At 50.6% G+C, this 18,975-nt stretch overlaps 1 protein-coding gene across 7 annotated transcripts in view; it reads right to left on the minus strand.

Moving 5' to 3' along the window:
* Positions 1 to 2,142: 2,142 nt before the first annotated feature.
* Positions 2,143 to 18,975, minus strand: part of HNRNPUL1 (heterogeneous nuclear ribonucleoprotein U like 1) — a 35,888-nt gene continuing 19,055 nt past the window's right edge. For 2 of the 7 annotated variants that reach the window (XM_007458623.1, XM_007458624.1), the window contains exons 8-15: positions 17,201 to 17,467; positions 15,957 to 16,079; positions 15,731 to 15,859; positions 7,803 to 7,971; positions 6,892 to 7,173; positions 5,470 to 5,759; positions 3,878 to 4,072; positions 2,738 to 3,294 (exon numbers count right to left, since the gene is read on the minus strand). In XM_007458623.1, the coding sequence (XP_007458685.1) occupies positions 3,178 to 3,294; positions 3,878 to 4,072; positions 5,470 to 5,759; positions 6,892 to 7,173; positions 7,803 to 7,971; positions 15,731 to 15,859; positions 15,957 to 16,079; positions 17,201 to 17,467 (1,572 nt within the window). In that variant the 3' untranslated portion in view covers positions 2,738 to 3,177. Of the gene's footprint in view, positions 3,295 to 3,877; positions 4,100 to 5,469; positions 5,760 to 6,891; positions 7,174 to 7,802; positions 7,972 to 15,730; positions 15,860 to 15,956; positions 16,080 to 17,200; positions 17,468 to 18,975 lie in introns of all 7 variants that reach the window. The other 5 variants (XM_007458620.1, XM_007458621.1, XM_007458626.1 and 2 more) reach the window with 5 other exon arrangements.

Consider the following 18,975-nt stretch of genomic DNA (forward strand, 5'->3'; position numbering starts at 1 on the left):
GTAGGGACTCACATTCAAGTGTTACCAGTGCCCTGAGTGGGCAGGGCTGATGGACCCAGAGGTCCAGCTAAGGGAGCTGCCCACCCCAGCCTGGAGGGCCATGGGAAGGTTCTTTTCTGAGAGTAAAGGACACCCAAACGGAGACGGGAAAAATGATCAGGAATCAGGATAAGAGGGAGGTAGAGAAGGGTCTCATGTAGGAGGATGGGCAAGGCAAACCCCTGGAGAGGAAGGCAGGCATCAATAGTTCTGGTTGCTTCTGTATGGCCAGGTAATAGGAAAGGAGTTCTAACTTGAAGGTCATGATCGGGCTGCAAGGATTGGAAAACCTCACAAATCTTTATGCAAAATTCCACGTACACATCTATTTCCAAGGCAGACGTCCATGGCATTTAGATTCTAAAAGGGATTTGTGATTCCCCTAGAACAAACTAGTGATCTTAAGTTTGAAAGGGGAGTGGTAAAAGGTAATGCCAGTGAGGTCACCAGGGGCCAGGCATGTGGAGCCTGTAAGCCATATTAAGTAGCTTGAGCTCCTTTATCCTGTGGGGAGTGAGCAGGGGGGTATCAGGGTAAGGGACTGGAGGTCAGAGAGATCTGTGAGGAGGCTGATGCAGTAACCCCGATATTAAGGCCAAAGGCAGAGGAATAACTTCCCGTTTGCATTCTCAGGATAAGGGATCTGGAGGAAAGTGGCTCATTTGTCACTTGGGATAGATGGGGACTGACTACACTTACATATTGCCAGCAGAGGCCAGCAGAGGGCACTGTTGCCCAACACATGGACCTGCAGGGAAGGGGACTTCCCAGCCTAGAGGACCTGAGGCCCTCCCTAGGGAGAGGCCACTCTAGGATTCCCTTTAGCCCAACTAGCCATCAACCTTGGCTCCACCTCATGTTCAGATGCCTTGCATCTGACCTCAAAAGTAGTCAACCTTCCTCCTCCCTGTTTTGTAGCCTGTGTTCCCTTCACAAGGCTCTGAGACAGTTCCTGTGAGGGAGGAGATGGAGCTGAACTGGCTGCTCCTGTGCCCCAGCCTTGTCCCTCACAAGGGGCCAGGAGTACAGCATGCCTAAGGGGATTGAAGAAATGACTCAAGTTGCTGGGGAAGGAGGATAGGCTGTGGGGATGCAATCAGAAAGTCCTTTTTTTTTTTTTTTTTTTGGGGGGGGAAAAGGGGGGGGTTCGTTTTGGGAAAAAAATGAGCTCTTAAAAAAATCTTTGGTATAAAGTTTCATAGCGCTTAAAACTCTACAAACTACTATGCAAAGAACGTTCTGGAAGGACTTCTAGTGTCTGTTTACTCTCTTCACAGTAACCCGTGTCCCCTGCATCGGCAGGCGGACTCCCAACCACTGCGCCACCAGGGAAGCCCCAGAAAGTCTTTTGTAGCAGCTCATTCCTCTTTAAAAGATTTCCCTTCTCCACGAAGGCCTCACCTCACCACCCCCCTCCACCCCAAGCTCTCACAGCTGACCTTGGCGCTGTCACCATTCCATGACAGGTCCGTGTTACCTCTGGACTGAGAGCCCCATGAGGGCAGGGTCCAGGACTGCCTTGGTCATGCTGTGTCCTCAGCACTGTCCAGAGTGGGTGTGGGTAAGGAACAGAGCAAGTACCTAACACTGGCTGGATAAAGCAGCTCCTGGCATCCCCACTAGCCTGGATCCAGGAGCACGGTCAAGAACCATCCTAAGTCCAACACAGAGGCCAGGCCTAATGTGGATGGGCAGTCACACCAAGGGATGACCCCAACAGTCCAGCCCTAGTTTCCAACCATCACCCTACCTTGCTCTCTGCCTAGGGACTTGTTCCATCCTTTTCTACTCACAAATTCTGGGAGGGATTCGGGACTGTGGGTGAACTGGAAAGGGCAGAGACCAGAAAACCGCATTAAAAATGAACTAGTGGGTTTTAAACTGAGGGCCCCAGGTTTAAGGGGGCATCCCCAGCACCAAAAATGGGGACAGGCACACAAATCCCACAATAAGTGTTTAATGAGTGAGTAAATAATGTCCCCTTGAAAAGGCCCCCGCCCCAATTAAAGGCCAACTGCAGTAACACTTCAGGGTTGAAACCTTGCTTCCTTCCTACTAGGAGGTGCCATGTCATTTATTGAAACAAAACAAAAACAAAACAAAACAGGGCAAACACATTTCTTAATAAGTGCAGTTTGTTAAAGTCCTATTAAAACATATGGGTCAAGGGGAAGTAAAAATAATCAGAGGATCACTGTAGGAAAAACCTTTAGGTCTGGCACCTGGGAGACCTTTGGAGAGGAGGCAGTGGGAGAAACTTCATGTTCTGAAAGGAAGGAGCCCCCCAACTCCCTTCTTCCCTCTCACCCGATTAATCCCACCAGAAACTACCAAGACGCCCGGAATAAAATGTTTCAAGTTCAATAGTCACACTCTCTCCAAATACAAAAGGCAGGTACAATTCAACTCAACACAGAAGCTTGTGTGCAAAGTTACCGGAAACTGAGACATTGTATAAAAAGTTAGGTTAAAGATGATTCTGTGGTTTTGTTTTGTGTGTGTTTTGTTTTGAGGGTGTGGCTCTTCCTCGGTCACCTGAACTCAGCAAAGAAATGGTTATCCTGATGAAATATCAACAGCCGACCCACAGTAAAAAGGGACAAATTCTAAAAATTAAAAAAAAAAAAGCATAATTACCAAAAAAATATCTGTCACTTCTTCCTCCCTCTGCATTTTAAACTTGTGTGTGTTTTTAAGTTTTTGATTTTTTTTTTTTTTTTTAAATCCTGAAAAGTAGACAGTAAAACAGCTCCTGGAAGAATTTGCAACCAACTGCATGAGAATCTAGGAAGCTGAGGGGCTGGAGCAGGGCTGGGACCAGAGGACAGGAAGGGGCCCTCCCCACAGCCCTGTAGCCTCCCTGTACGACCAAGGCGGGGGGGGGTCTTTAGTCAAAAAGGAGGAAGGGAGGAAGAGGAAGAGGAGGGGGGGGGGGGGACAAACAAAATAAATGGTCATTGTTGCCTGTTTGAATCCGGAGGAAAATGCCTGGCCCTGTGTGGGGGAAGAGCCCCTTGGAGGAGAGGCAGCCCTGGGAGGACCCGTCCCCCAGCACCACGTGACCCGGTGGGGGTGGACAAGGGGGGCCAAGGTGGGCGCTGGTGGAGGAAGCCGGCAGGGGCCTCCAGGACACACTGGCTACTGTGTGCTTGTGCCCCCCTGTGTGTTCCCGGAGTAGCTCCCGTAGTCATAGTTCCCGTAGTACGGTGGCCACTGGCCCTGGTTCTGATAGTACTGGTTCCACTGCTGGGCATACTGGGGAGAGAGAAACCAAGAGCACCAGGTTGTCGTTCATCCAGACCCACATCTGGCTTCTCCCCTGACCCCACCCTCACCCATGGTGGAGATGGGTACGGTGATGACAGTCAACACATAGGTCTGACAGAGAAATCAAGGTACCTTGGGAGGATAAGTGAATGACCTAATGTCACATGGGTGGGCAGTTAGAGACTGAAGCCCAGGTCTCCCGGCTTGCCAACCTAATGCCCTTTCAGGTATAGCTAGATCCCATGTTCAAAATACTCAAAAGCAGGTATGGGGCCTAGCATCAACCAATCAGAATGGACACTGGCCATGGTGCTGAATCAGGGTTTGAGGCCCCCTGCTAAGCCCTCTGCTTGCTGCACTGGGGAGAGGAACTAGGATGGCAGCTACTTAGCAGCCAGTGTAGAAGCGTTCAACGAGCGGCATGGCTACACTGTACTAGATGGACACCGGCCCAAGGCCAGGGAGCTGCCCATCTTTTCAGGGATAAGCAGGGACACAGGTCTGGGAATACACACCCCTGTGGGGCCCCTAGAAGTCTCCCCATTCTCCCCCCTCTGCTTGTGGCACTTACCTGTTGGTACTGGTTATAGCTGGGCTGAGGGTAGGTCTGTGCAGTAGGGGGCGGCGGAGGGGTGTAAGGGGCTGGGTTGTAGCCGCCGTAGCTCCCATAGTTGTAGGCAGGTGGTGGCGGAGGTGGAGGTGGTGGAGCTGTGTAGCCCTGGCTGTAACCTCCCTGGTTGTAGGGAGGTGGCTGGCTGTAACTCGGCTGGGAAGTGGAGGGAAAAAAACAGGTCTCTGTGAAATAGCCAGCTCAGCTGGGATGGAGGAAGGGCCTTTGAAAGCAGTGGGTCCACAAGGGAACTTCCCTGGTGGATGCTGTTTCAGGGCTGAGAAGGAGGTGGGTCAGCTCTGTGACATGGCAGGACAGGGTAGGATCAAGAGCTAAATTCTGGACTCTAATCCCAGCTCTGAGACCCTGGGGGAGCAAGGCACACAGCAGCTCTTGAAATCCCAGTGTCTTTTTTTCCTCTGTAAAATGAGAATTACAACAGAACCACCCCTTTGGATTGCCTTGCGTATTCACTAAGCTTACGTGCACCATCCATTGGGCACAATAAATGGTGGTATTTGTTATAGGAAGACCTGCTAAGAAAAACAGTAGTGGCAATTTCCTAAGTGCTTCCCATGTCCAGGCTGGATCCTCAACTCCTCTAATCCCCCCATCAACTCTCTGAGGCAGGCGTCATTGGCTTCGTTTTACAGAGAAGGAAGGTGAGGCTCAGGGAGGTGAAATCATTAGGCCCAAGCCACACAGGTAAGAAGTGGCAGAGGTCCGCCTAGCTCCAGAGCCTTACCTGCAAAGCTATGATGTCATCTTCCCCTCACAACAAACCTTGGAAGTTAAGTTCTACTACTAACTCTAGTCCTTTATGAGGAAAACGAGGTCCCAAGAGGTGAAGCTGTTTGTCCAAGGTCACAAAACCAGAACGCTGTGGGGCTGGGGTTTGAATTTGTGTCTGCCCAACTCCTGTTCTAGGAAATATTCTGGTTAGACCAGGACTAGAATCATTCATCATCTGTGTCTCCTGGCAGCTGCCTCCAGGCCTGAAGTGTGGAAGGTGCAGAGTAAATGGGGACTGCTCTGGTTAAGGGGCCTGTGTGTACCAGAGCTGAGCACTGGCTCTCTGAGAACTCAAACTGAGCCTGGAGCTGCTCCGCAGTGAAGCTCTCAGGGCAGAGGTCAAGTCCTCACCAACCTTAGAGTCTGTCCCTACATCCTGAAGACAAGGGGATCAGCCCCTTCAAGCCTAGGTTGAAGGGGTAACTCCAATTGAGTGCTTTCTTGGGGATTCAGTGAGGCCAGTGACACAGCCAAGAGAACGCAGCCAGGAGAAATGTACTTGCTTGTGGGACCGACACATACAGCCCACCCTGAGAGGGATGACAGAACAGGTAGGTTCCCCGATTTACTCTGGGTCTGGAAGGCACCTGGGAGTATCTAGGGTCTGTCTCAGCCAAAAGCACTGGCAAGGAAGGGAGAAAGGGCAGGGCTGGAGGTAAGAGTGAAGCCCTGTGGCTGGAGCACATGTTGATGATTTCCCTGGATCCACCTCCTCTCACCTGTTCACACACACATGCACGCACGCATGCTTATCCTCTCACCTGTGGAGGGCTGTAGCTGCTGACAGTAGGGGTGCTGGTATTGGCGCTCGAGCCAGGGATGCTGCTGTTCTTAGCGTAGCTGCCGGCCCCTGGGGGGTTCCGAGCAGGGCTGTAGCTGGGTGGTGGTGGAGGCTGCTGTGGCGGTGGCTGCGGTGGCGGTGGCTGCTGTGGTGGCGGCTGTTGCTGGGGAGCCCGGTTGTAGCTGCCTCGGGTGTTGGAGTTGTTGTTATCCCGGCTGTTGTTACCCCAGCGGTTCTGGTTGTAGCCACCACCTCCACTGCGGTTGAAACCTGCATTGGAGAATCAGGTGAGAGGCTCCACTGTTCTCAATTTGGGACCCTCAGGAGCTGGGCTGTCTTGAAGACTGCTGTAGCTCCAGTGTGACCAGGCACAGAGCAGGAGCCCAGTCCCAGTGAACAAGTAAAGCCCCCGGCCTTCCCCAGAGCCCTGGGAGCCCCCCGCCGCGAATGCCGCCCTGGTAACACTCAGTTGTTAGGCCCTGCTGACAGGTTTGTCTTGCCCACTGGACTGTAAGCCTGGGACCAGGGCTGTCTTAGTTTCTACTGTGTCCCCAACATCTAAGCACTGGGGACAGTCCTTTTCAGGCTTGGCCAAATGGGCTGGCCTCTTCTGAGCCTTTGTGCAGTTTTCGTGAGCCCAGAACCCTTCCCCCAGCCAATTCCTACTGGCTTCTGGACCTCAGCTTAGATATCAGCACTTCAAGAGGCCTTTCCTGAGCCCTGCTCCCCTGCAGGTATCAGGTATCACTGGAGCTCAAAGTACCCCCGGGCTGTGCCATTCAGCCCACAATCCTTCTGGACTGTCACTACAGGGTGATATCGTGTCTGGGTCAAGGCTCTGTCTCCAAAACCACCCAGCACAAGACTGAAACAGAGTAGGGCATTCTTATTAAATCATGATCATACACTTCAGAGATAGCATCACTTAGTAAGAACCTGGGCTCTGGATCCATCATCACTCGATCCCAACTATGGATTCAGCTGGGTGAATCGGGCAAATTAACCTCTCCAAGCCTGTTTCTCCATGTGTTTCAGAAGCAAAACCAGTCCTAATATTTGCCCTGTGCCAGGTCCTGAGGTGGGACCCCGGACTGGCAGTAAACTCAGTCTGGCCCCTCTTCTCAAGAAGCTCATGGTCAGATGAGGGGTGGGAAAGATTCATAAAAATAATAGCAATGCGACATACAAATGGGCAAGGGCTTCAGGAGCAATGTCCAGGGGGAGCATGACAGTGGGAGAGTTTCCCTGAGGCCCCAGACTCTGATTTATCTTAGTTCTCTACCAGAGTTCAGCCCACAGCGGGTGACAGGGAAATGTCATCTGCTGACTGAGGAAGCATTCACAAAATGCAACCGTGAACCAGGAACCAAAAGCAGGGACAGCTCAGTGTGAGATGCCTCACCTCCTCGGTAGCTGCCTCCTCCGCTGCCTCCTCCCCGATTCTGGAAGCCTCCTCGGTTGCCCCCGGGGGGACCTCGGTTATCATAGCGCTGGAAACTGCCGCCACCCCCACGGCCCCGGAAGCCGCCACCGCCTCGGTTGTCAAAGCGCTTTTCAGGGGGTGGCCCAGCCTTGCGGCCTTCCTCATTGTATTGCCTCACCAGCTTGTCTGCTTCCTCCCGCTGCAGCTCAATGAACAGCACCTCGTCCAGGAAGTCCCCAACATCTGGCAATGTGAAGTTGGCTAGGAGGAAGGGAGGGCCCCAGAGGGAACAAGAAGAGGCAGTCAGCACCTTCTGAGGTCTGGTCTCCTTCACCCCCAGGACACTGGCCTGCCAGAAGGGAGGAGGAGGAGGGGACTGCAGTATGAGCGACAGAGGAGAGACAGGGTCCCAAGCTCGGCCTCCCTGGCAACAGTAAGGGGCTAACAAAGACCCTCTCCTCCCTTTCCTGAAGAGGTGGCTAAGCCCCACCAAACCAATGTTTTATAACCCAGGGAGTGAGCCTGGCAGGTGGAATCATCTTCCTTATTTTTACAGAGAAGCAAACTGAGGCTTGCTCAGCCAGCCCACCCAGTGGGTGCCAGAGGCAGAAGACCAACCGTGCAGGTCTCTCAGCACCTGTTCCCACACATCCTCTCCCTCATCCTGCCCCAGCCCCATCTAGTCTGAAAACCCTGCCCCAGGAGGGATACAGGCAGCTTTTCCATTCACAGCTGTACTAGACGGGGAAGGGACAAAGCAGAAGCACAGAAAGAAAGAACAAGATAAAAAAAAGAATCATCAAGAAGCTGGGAAGGGAAAAACTGTGCGGAGCCCTTTTTCTCTTAAGGACCCTGCTGCGATGTCCCTCGGGGAACTGCTCATTTCCTACCTTTCATTTCTAAGACCGCGTGATCGGGGACATCCTTCCCTTCTTCGTCGGTTCGCTTTATTGTTCGGTCTTTTAGGTCCTCATCAGTGGGACAAATTACAATAGCTTTGCGCTGGAAGCCTTCAAATGGTCTCATTTTTCGTCTCTGGGCTGACCCATAAACATTTGTCTAGGGGTAGGTAACAGAAGAGGCAAGAGATGGTCACTACAAGTTGGTCTTTTCCTCTGTGGGGTATTATGTAGGCCAGGGACTGAGAAAGGGATACCAGTTCTCCTCAGTGGAGAGACTCAGGAAACTGCTCTTCACTTTGAAGGTTCTTGAGACTCTACCCTCAGAGAATGAACTGACTTGGGAAAGTGGCTGCTGACACTAACAGGACAAGGGATTCCTAAAGTTTGGGCTTTGCTTTTTTAATCCAATTTGTTCGTGGTATTGTGCATTACAGCCCCCTCAGCCCCCATTCTAAAAGTAACACATGCTCACAGTAAAAAAATTCAGAGTACAGCTATAAAGTTTAGAGTAAGAATCCTTTCATCCACCTACTGCCATTCCTACCTCCCAGAGATGACCTGTATTGAATTTCTTATGTATTTCTAGAAATATGATTTTTTTTCTTCTTCTTTTTTTTTTGGCGGTACGCGGCCTCACTGTTGTGGCCTCTCCCGTTGCGGAGCACAGGCTCCGGACGCGCAGGCTCAGCGGCCATGGCTCACGGGCCCAGCCGCTCCGCGGCATGTGGGATCTTCCCGGACTGGGGCACGAACCCGTGTCCCCTGCATCGGCAGGCGGACTCTCAACCACTGCACCACCAGGGAAGCCCTGTGTGATTTTCAACACTAATGGAATCAAACAACACACACTCTTCTGAAGTCTTTTTCTTTTTTTCACTTAATGTTTCTCTGTCATTTTTCTGTGCTGGTGTTCTCCTTTTTTTCCTTTTGGGCCGCACCACGCAGCTTGCGGGATCTTAGTTCCACCCAGGGATTGAACCTGTGCCCTCGGCAGTGAAAGTGCGGAGCCTTAACCACTGGACCTTTACGGAATTCCGTGGTATTCTCCTTTAATAATATTTATAGAATGGATGCCATAATTAACCAGCCCCTTTGACAGCTGTATAGATCACTTTCATCAACACTGTGGTTCTTTTATTCCCTTAGTCCTGCTCTAAAACACCAGACTCACCCACAAGCTTCTAACCAGGGAGCTTGACAAGGCGATAACTTGTGCTTTTAGCAAGAGCAGTTTTGCTACTAACTTTCTCTTCCCTTCTTCTAGGTGATGGTTAGGTGCTTCCTGGGCTGGTGTTGGCATAGAGCGGTGCTCTATGACACATCTGATTGAGAGCCGTAGTAAAGACAGCTTCCATTCATTGAATACCTCCCACATGCTGGGCCCTATGGGACTGGCGCCCAGGTCTGTCAAACCCCAGGGCTCCACGGACTCAGCCTGTGTACCTGAATCACTCGGACACTACTGAAAAAGAGAGTTGCTCAAACCCCACCAGAGTATTCCCCAACCCGTCTCTGGAGGTGGGACCCAGGCACCTGTATGGGTATCTTTTCACATTCAGACACTCAACAGAACTGGAGTAATAGGTAATGTTGCATTTAAACAACTTTTAGTAGCTCTGAAAGGTACTCAAGGGAGAAGCCACAGAGGGGAAGAGATCTGTACAGGGACATGCACAAACAGACAAAAAAATGTTGCATTTTGAAGATGCAGCCTGGCAGGCTGGAAAAAGCCCAGCATCAAGTCCTAGTGTGGCCACTCACTCACCGTGGCCAGTCCTTGTAGTTGCTTCATCTGTTAAAATGGAGGGAAAAAAGCCTCCCTCCTGGGCCTGGTGAGGACTGAGCAGGAAAAGGACCACAAAGCAAACTGACCAAGTGTGAGGAACTCCTGGAGTGGGGGCTACATTGTGGCCTCCAGGGTGGAAGCTGCCTTGACAGAGGCAGGTAGCGCAGGGGGGATGGCTCAGCACACCCTGGCTCTAAGGTGACTTGGTCAAGTCACACTGTGTGGCCCTGAGTAAGTGACTTCCACTCAGAGCCTCAGTCTGCATACCTACTAAGTCTCAAGCCCTGAAAGGGGAAAACAATAGGAAGATCATATGGTCACTATTAAGACTGAAGGAGCTCATGTGAGTAAAAGCCCTTGGTTAGCCCAGGGTCTGGCTCACAGCCAACACTCAACAAATGCAGGTCACAGTTGATATGATGTGGCCGTCACTGGGTGGGGTGCACTGGATCTTCTTACTGTAAGGTTGAGTTGAAGCAACTCAGACCAAGGAACGTCAAGCTATAGTGACTTCCCATCAGAAAGGCAGGGATGGTGAGACAGGGTGGAAGGAACACAGGCTCTGGGGAACAGGCTTGAGGTTGAAATTGCAGCTGTGCCCTCTATTTGTGAGGCTGTAGACAAGTCACCTAATTAGTCTGAGTCTCAAATTTCTACATCTGAAAGACAGAGATCCTATCACCCTCCTCCTGGTTGTGGTGAGGATTTATAGATGTGAAAATGGCAGGGAAAGAAGTCTGCAAATATGACCAACAGGACTGACACTGTCCTAGAAGAGGCTTCCCAATGGAAAGGACCAAGGAAAGTTAAGTTTGAGGAAAAGATGAGGCACAAGAGAGCCTATTCCAAAACACAAGGAACAGGCAGCTGGGTTATGGGTCAGCCAGAGGCCAGGGACGCCAGTGCACACCTGTTGGGAGATGTGGGCTGTGGGCACAGCTGTTTTCTAAACCAACCCAACTCTGCGGCCCTGACACACACAGCAGGCAAAGATGGTCTTCCCTGTTCCCCAGGGAAAATGTCTCAACGTTAACTGGGGTTGGGGGCCCTCAAAGTGGGTATGTGTTGTGGGCATACACGTGTTATAATCTGTGCCTTGAGCACTTGCCCAAGGAGAGGCCTTGAACCACAAATGGTTAAAAAGCACACAGGTTACAAAGGGAAAGTCAAGTCCTTCTCCTCACTGCTCTTCCTAGACTCCATTCCTAAAAGCAAATCAGGTGGCATCTGGTCACAGGAAGACAGAATTTGCTTTCCTCTAGCTAAATAATGAGGTTTTCTCCTGGCACAAAACCCAGAGTAGGCGGGTGCCAGGGGTGACTGTGGCCCCAGCCACTCTGTGGACAATCCATTCCACTGTTTGCTTGCCCATAAGAAGTGATCCTATTTTGATTCCTTTGAACCCCAAGGACATAGATAAACACCTCTTGGTGGTTTTCTATGGATGAGACCTACCCCGTCAATGTCCTGATGAGGGGATAGAGAAGAGAAGCATCACTGCCAAGAGGGCTAGTCCCTGCAGCTTCACAATGGGAGGAATGGGGGCAGAGCAGACAGGACTCATCAACAGCTGGCCTCTGTCCTGGGAAGTGGCTAGACTCTGAGGAATGGCTCCTCAGACATTTTGGAACTGAGGTGCTGAGAACCCTCTTGGTGACAATTTTCAAGACCGCGCTTCCCTCCCCTCCCTCCTCAGTTTGAGGAAGGAAAGAAGAGCATCTAGGCCAGCCAGCAGAAATGCAAATGCTTGGCTTCCCTGGAGGAAAGGGAGTTAGCTGTTGGTGTCGTTGCCACAGCAAACACAGTGAGGTCAGAGCCTCTGGGCTGGCTCGGCACTGCTGTGGTCGCTGGGGGCTGCTGCTAAGAGACCAGCACAACTGGGGGCTGCTGCTAAGAGACCAGCACAACGGCAGGTCAGCTTTTCCCGCTGTGCAGGCTCCCTCGGCCTAGTTCCTGCTTCTCCCGGCCCCACCCTGCTTGAAGATGCTGACTCTGAGGAGGTCGGGGGCCGCCTGTGTTCCCTGGCCCCGGGCTACCGCCATTGCCCCGTGATGTGGGCCGAAGGACAGGGGCTGGGTTTCTCAGAGCAGCTGCGGGGGTAGTTTTGGTGTGTGACAGTCTGGGGGAGTAGGGAGGAACACAGCAGGCCGCTCACAGCCTGAGGTCTCTAAGAGCCCCTCTGTCCCCTGTCAACTCTTGTCCCCCACCCACAACTCAACAAGGTCAGGCTGGCAGCAGGAGACAGGGTTGGATCCCAGGGGAGCAAACTTAAAGCTGGTGACTCAAGAGTTCACTCTAGGCTCAGCGTGAGGTGAACCCAGTAGAACGAACCACTTGTGAGGTAGGAGACTTGGCCAGAGTGTCAACAATGGAATGGGCTGAGGCTCTGGGGGTGGGGAGGAGAGAGGAAAGAAACATCCTCTTCTCCAACGCCTGTCAACAAGAGGCAGTTTACTTTGGGTCTCCGCTGTAGCCCTGGGTTTCTGTTTCAGGCAAAGGCGTGGCTCTTGCCAACAGGGATGCAAAGCAGGACTACAATCATTTGTTCTGAGGGCTGAGGCAAGGTCAGCGATGTTGTCATATCCAGCCCTGCCTCTGATCACTGCCTGGCCTAGCTCTGGGTTGTCAGAATCCTAAGAGAACTCCTAGCCTGCAGACCTCAACCCTGGGGGTGGTTTGGGCCCTCACATATGGCCCTGCAGGGGCCTTCTCAGAAGCCTCCAGGAAGGCCAGTTTGCTGCCTCACAGAGGCCAGCTCCTACTCTGCACCTTGGTAGGCAAGGGACAGGCCAGGCAGCGTTTCATTCCAGAGGATTTCCACTGGCAGCGGAGCCACCTGAAGCAATGTGGCCCACCTCTTCTTTCTTTTCTTTTTCTCCTCGGCTGTTCCACTGCTCTAACTCCCACATTATCTGGAGAGAGTACTCAGGTCACCATGGAATGTAGGTAAAAGCCCCAACTACACGGCTCACTTGGCCTTAGCTTGGCTTCTGCAGCTGTGCTCTCTTCCCCTCTCAAGGAGGGGCATTTCTGAGGTCAAACTACCAACAGGAGACCCAGAAGAGCCAAATGTGAGGAGGTCTGACCACTCGGGAAAAACCAGAGAAGAAAAAAGATGGTGCTGGGCTGAGATCCAGACTTTGCCTGTAGTACCAGTTTCTGCTCTGGGAATCCCATCTAACTCAGGAGACAGCTAAGCATCAACTTACCCCTCACTGCCAAGGCTGGTGGGGTAGGAAATGCCGGGGTCTGGCCTGGGGCCTGCTCTTTATCTCCTACACACACGCTCACCCACCCAGGGTTTTCTGGAACACACTTTTTGGGGTTTAAGCCAAAACAGGTCGAACCACACTGGCTTCAGACCTCTTCCCAGGCCTCAGTAATCTCTAGTTTCGGGCTCCAAGTCAATCCTCCAATCTGTGGCCAACCAGAGAACCCTGCTCCCCCACCTTCAGAGTTTACGTTCTTCGGCCTCGCTGTTGGCCTAGAACACTTGGCGTGATTTGCATGTTCCTCCACCAGGAGGCCAGCAGCCCTGAAGACCACAGGTGCACCTGGAACAGCCCTGGACCCTGTCCCTGAACAAGGCAGCATAAGCTGAGAGGGCCAACGGCAAGTCTTTACTGTGCTCAACTGTTCTGTGCCTGGCTGAGGGGCTGGGGCCCTGACCTCTAGAGAAAGCCCACTTTGAAATGCTGGACAGAGATGTTAAGACAATTATAACCTCTAGGATTATAAACTTTCTCCATGGGCCACATATTTGAAATGGGTTTCACAGCTGATTTAACTAGTAAACTGAGAAAAAGACAGGCAGGGAATACTTGCTGGGGTATCCAAAAAAGGAATTCTCAAGGTATTAAAACAACACTGCTCTATCTTTCAGGACAGAATCCCACTGAGGCCAAGCTGGACTACAGCTCCAAAATGCCCTGACAAGAAAAATGGGGCAAAGTGAGGCTAGGGTTAACAAACAAACAAACAAACAAAGTCTTCAGCGGGGGAGAAGGCTGGCTGTATGCATTATTGATGGGGCTGAGCTGGGGCAGCAACCCTGAGTAGCTCTTGGTCTACCCTGTGCCCAACCGTCCCCTTCCCCCATAAATATATTCTAAACATTAGCCCAATTAGTAGTTTTTTATCAAAATTTACTATTATGGGATCATGTCCTGTCTTCTTCACAAATGTGAGTCTTCAGGGCTCAATCCCATGGTTGCGGCATTGGTCACTGGATAAAAGTAGTACACCTTTTCATGTCTACTTTCCAGAAAAGCAGAACCCAGAGTAAATCTCACATCTCCATCATCACAGAAGAATGCCAATTGTATTGCATAGCCTTGGCCAACTGAGCATAACTGTTTCATCAGCAAACCAGATTTCTACTCTCAGTACCTAACTGCTTGGCAAGATCATTTAATTTGTCTGTCATAAGAACTATCACCAGCCAGTAGCCAGTTTTTTTTGTCTTTAAGAATAAGTTCTTTGTACTCCTTTCAAAGGCTGGATATCGACGCATCAATTTTTCAACTCTAAACACTAGATTACCAATATATTATAAAAGGATATAATGCAGGAACAGCCAGATGGAACAAACACAAAGAGCAAGCTATGTGGGAAGGGGCACAGAGCTTCCATGCTCTTCTGACGAGCACTTGTCCACTTGTTCACCAAGTGTTCACTTGTTTTATCCAAGCACACCAGAAGCTCCTGCTTAATTGTTTAACTGTTTTGTGTAAGATGCTCACTCCTATGCAAAAGCACCTTGATCCCCTGGAGTTTCCAACCACGTTTCCTTCTTCCTTTTCTTTTTTAAAAAAAGGTTGGAAGTTGGCTTTAATTTAACTTATTTATTTTTGGCCTCTCCATGCGGCTTGTGGGATCCTAGTTCCCTGACCAGGGATTGAACCTGGGCCCCCTGCAGTGGGAGCGTGGAGTCCTAACCACTGGACCGCCAGGGAAGTCCCTCCAACCACCTTTCTGATCAGTCAACCAGCTCCACCCTCATCAGAAGCCCTCTGAACTCATGGTGACCACGTACCCAGGACTACACATACGGAAGGCACTCCAGTTAAGGCTGCCAGGCTGGGGGTGCTACTTAGTTTACATATTTGCACACTTACACGTTTTTAAGAAAACACAAATACAAGGCTGAGGGGGAACAGAGGCTTGTTTGTACATCCTCAAATACAAAATCTGCTACTTGAGAAAGCCTTCAGGACAAACGTCAAGGAGGTCTCATAGGTGGTAAACAGGAAGCACTCGTTACTCTGAGGCAGGGATCTTTAACCACATTTGGGCCACTCATACTTTTGAGAATGCCGGAAGTCACGGACGATCTTCCTATCCCAACTCAAAACTTTTTAGTTAAAAAAAGATCATATCTGGGACTTCCCTGGCAGTCCAGTGGTTAAAACTCCACGCTTCCAATGCAGGGGGCATGGGATCCCTGGTCAGGGAACTAAGATCCCACACGCCATGCAGTGAGGCCAAAAAACAAAACAAACAAACATACCTGCATCTTCATACAAAATTCTGTGTTTAATTTCAAAAGTTCCCAAATTGCCTAATGTTAAGAACCTTGTTCTTCATTGAAATGCAGGTAAAAAATACGTGACACATAGGTACCTGACAGTCATAAAAACATGCTAAGAGAAGCTGGGACACACCTATTCTGTAGGTTAACAACCACCTCCAGCTACTATGTGCCAGTTCCCATGTTAGCTGTGCGGGCACCATTTTGAGCTGTGTTTTACAGACCAGGAGACTCAGAGGATAAAGTCAGCTGCCCACAGGCACGCAGCTAGGAGGAAGCAGAGCTGGGATTCAAGCCCAGGTTTGTCTGGCTCAGAAATCCATGCCTTTCCATTTCACAAAATTTGCTCTCACAAAATGTTCTTTTGTGCTGCTTGGGGCCTGAGCTAGGCCTGGATTGCTGCTCCAGACCCCTGCTTGCAGACCAGACTCAGAAAGCTGTGCTAAGAGTCTGGGACTGTGCCATCATGTATGGCTGACCTCTAACCAGTACTGCAGTCCAAGAGCATCATGCGGAAAAAAATACAAGGACCAGAGAGGACTTCCCAGGCACCCAATGGCCCCTTCCCTCTCCTGGGGCGTGACAGTCACCAGTAAGTACCTGATCTAGGATATAGTTGCGTTTCTTTCGGGCAGCGATCTGGATGAGGCGGTTGAGGCACTGGGTGGCCTGCTGGATCAGGACGTCCCAGCGGCCGGCGTAGTTCCTCTGACGGCGTAGGCCCATCACCTGTGGGCAGGGGGTGGTGAGGGGTGGGTGGTCCTGTTTGCTGAGCAGTATTCAGGGAGTGGGAGGTGGAAGAGGAGAGACCAGGGGCTATCCTTACCCGCATCTTATCCATGATGGCATTGGTACCCAGGATGTTGTACTTCTTGGAGGGGTTGGAGGCTGCATGTTTGATGGCCCATGTGGTCTTACCGGCAGCAGGCAGGCCCACCATCATCAGAATCTATAAGAACAGGACCAGGAGGGACACTGTGAACCAGAAACAGTGTGTGGCATGGCAGCCTGGCATCACCCTGACTTGATGGTGACCGTGAGGGTGACTCTAAACCTCATGGCCACCTCTGGGAAATGGAAACAGTAACAGCATCTACCTCATAGTACTGTTGTTGGGATTCAAAGAGATGAGGGTTGTCAGACTCTCAGAAGAGGGCCTTCTCTTATGAGTATTTACATTTTTGTTTAGGCAGATTCAGGGGCCTCTGAAAGGGAAAGGTCCACGGAATAGGCACAAGGAGTGGTACAACCTTCCTGGAGTCTCAGATGGGGACAGACTGTATGCATAAGGACGAGCATCATTTCTAATCAGTACGTTTACAATTTGGCAAACATTGGATGTAACCAAAATGCCCAAAAAGAGGAAAATAGTGAGGCTAATGAGTTTCAAAAGAGGTGTTCACGTGGTGGGACAAAGCTCACAAAATAACATTAAGTGAAAGGGCATGATATCAGAATGCTTATACCATAAGATCTCAACTGTAAGTGTGTGTGTATAAATGGCACCTAGCACAGCAAAAGGCATAGGATAAGCTCCAAAACTTTCAAAGGGAACTTATTTGTGGATGGTGGAATTAAAGGAAACTTTAATTTTCTTTATGTTTCTTAATTTTCTAGAATAAACACAAAATCACTTATATATCAGAAAGAAACACTATTTGAGGACAAAGACCACCAGTACAGCTTCTGCAACCAAATCAGCTCTAAGTCCAGTTGCCGTTTTTGTTCTCGGAGAGCCTTGGATAGGAGCATGGAGCTGCACAACCTCCTCCAAGAACTTGCTCACCAGGAAGTGCCTTCACACCCTCTTCCGCTGGGAGGAAAGCCTCCTTTTCCAAGATTCTGACCACACCCAAGGAGCAGTGTGGCAACTTCCTTTTGGAATCTTTCTGACATTTAGGTGTCTTACCTTGGCCCCTCCCTCTCTGGACTAAGCCACACACGCACAGCCCTCACCTCACTCTCACAGCAGCTTTCACCACACTCAGCTACTGAATGTCTCCCCTCTGTCTTGGCAGCAACGTGGCTCTGGAGAGGCGGCCACCAATTCAGGCTTCCGGGCCCACTCACCTCACACTCTGCCTTGCTCTTTGGTCCGACAGTGCCCCGGATTCGCTCACTCAGGGGAAGGTGCTGGATGAAGGTGAAGCCTGGCAGCACAGAACAGTAGGGCTCTGCCCTCTGCCCGAAGTTGAACTCCACTGCACAATTCTTCACCAGGACATGAGGGTAGAGGGCCTGACCCCCTAAGGCTTCCTTCTGGATTCGGAAGGCAATGCCCATCCACTTCCCATTTTTGGTGAAGGAAAGTTCCACGTCATTTCCACATTCAAAGTCCTAGGAAATAAAGCCAGAGAAAGATAACTGCCAATGTTCTGCTTAAGGCACTGGGAGGCACAAGTCAGAGCAGACGCAGGGAATGGAAACAGAGCTGGCCTCCCAGATTCAAGTGCGTCCCTCCTCAATGTACAGATGCATCGGGAATCACCAGGGAACAGCTCAGACAACATGCAGCCCAAAGCCCTCCTTGCCCAAGACCCAAAAAGCTGGTGGATGTGAAGTATGTAATTTTAGGAAGCTCCAAGTATTTGAGTCTTGTGCCTAGCCTGAGATGGAGAGGAAGGCAAAAGCGGTCCTGTCCATTCTCATCCCCAGCAAGATAACAGATGGAAAGAAAGCCACAGCAGGGCCTTTTAAGTCAGGCCCAGCTCTACATGTGCATTCATTTATATGCTCTTCTTGATGCTCATGTCTACAGTGATCTGGCCCTGACACAGCTCAGAGCCTAGTGGGGAATTAGACAAGGACACCATCCTAATTCAGTTAAGAGCACCTACACAGGCGCAAGATTCTCTGAGGAGGAAGTCAAGTCCTGAACAATAAACGGGAAGGAGCCAAGTCTGGGGTGAGAGGAGAGAGTCCTAAAGAGAAATGTTGTTTGTGTACAAATCTGGCAGTGACAGAACATAGGGTCAGACTGGCTGAAGCATAAAGGATTGGGGGTTGGGGTTTCAGGTACAGCTGGAGAGCCAGGAAGGGACCATATTCTTTAGTTCAACAATTTATTGAGTCCTTACCGATCAGTTGAAGTTTAGTGGTTAAGATCCTGTTTTGGAAGGAAGGCTGCTTCAGCTCTACCATTTACTCCATCTTCAGTTTCCTTATCAAAAAAGAGGGGCCAGGAACTTCCCTGGTGGTCCAGTGGCTAAGACTCTGAGCAGGGGGCCTGGGTTCGATCCCTGGTCAGGGAACTAGATCCCGCACACTCCAACTAAGAGCCCTCACGCGGCAACAAAGATCCCGTGTGCCACAACTAAGACCCAGCACAGCCCAATAAATAAATAAATAAATAAATATTTTTAGTTATTAAAAAAAAAAGAGGAGCCATGATAAGATTCTACACTGTATAGAGTTGTTCTGAGGATTTAACAGGTGAGTGTGCTTACTACAGAGTGAGTGCATAATGAATACGTGCTCTCATTCCAAGATGCCAGGCACTGCTCTGGGCTAAAGTGGTGGGGAGGAGACATGGTCCCTGTTCTCAGCAAGGGAGGGGCTCTCTGTTACCTCAGAAGTTTGGATGCGTGCTGACAGCAGCAGAGCAGAGCTCCTGACTTGTTTCGAATAGGGGAATGGCCTGGTCAAAACTGTGTTTCAGAAAGATCACTTTGGCTGCAGGGTAAAGGTTTACAATTAAGGGAGACTCAAAACTTGGGATCATATGGAAGACGGAAGCACAGGTCGGGTTCCTGACAGAAAAGTACAAGACGTGGTATTCCCTCCCTTTTGCATGCAGAGACCACCTTGGTACTTGCCCTTTGAGAAGCTGTGAAAGCCTCTTTCCC

The sequence above is a fragment of the Lipotes vexillifer genome, unplaced genomic scaffold (assembly GCF_000442215.2).
Source record: "Lipotes vexillifer unplaced genomic scaffold, Lipotes_vexillifer_v1.1 scaffold371, whole genome shotgun sequence".
In the NCBI taxonomy this organism is placed as follows: domain Eukaryota; kingdom Metazoa; phylum Chordata; class Mammalia; order Artiodactyla; family Lipotidae; genus Lipotes; species Lipotes vexillifer.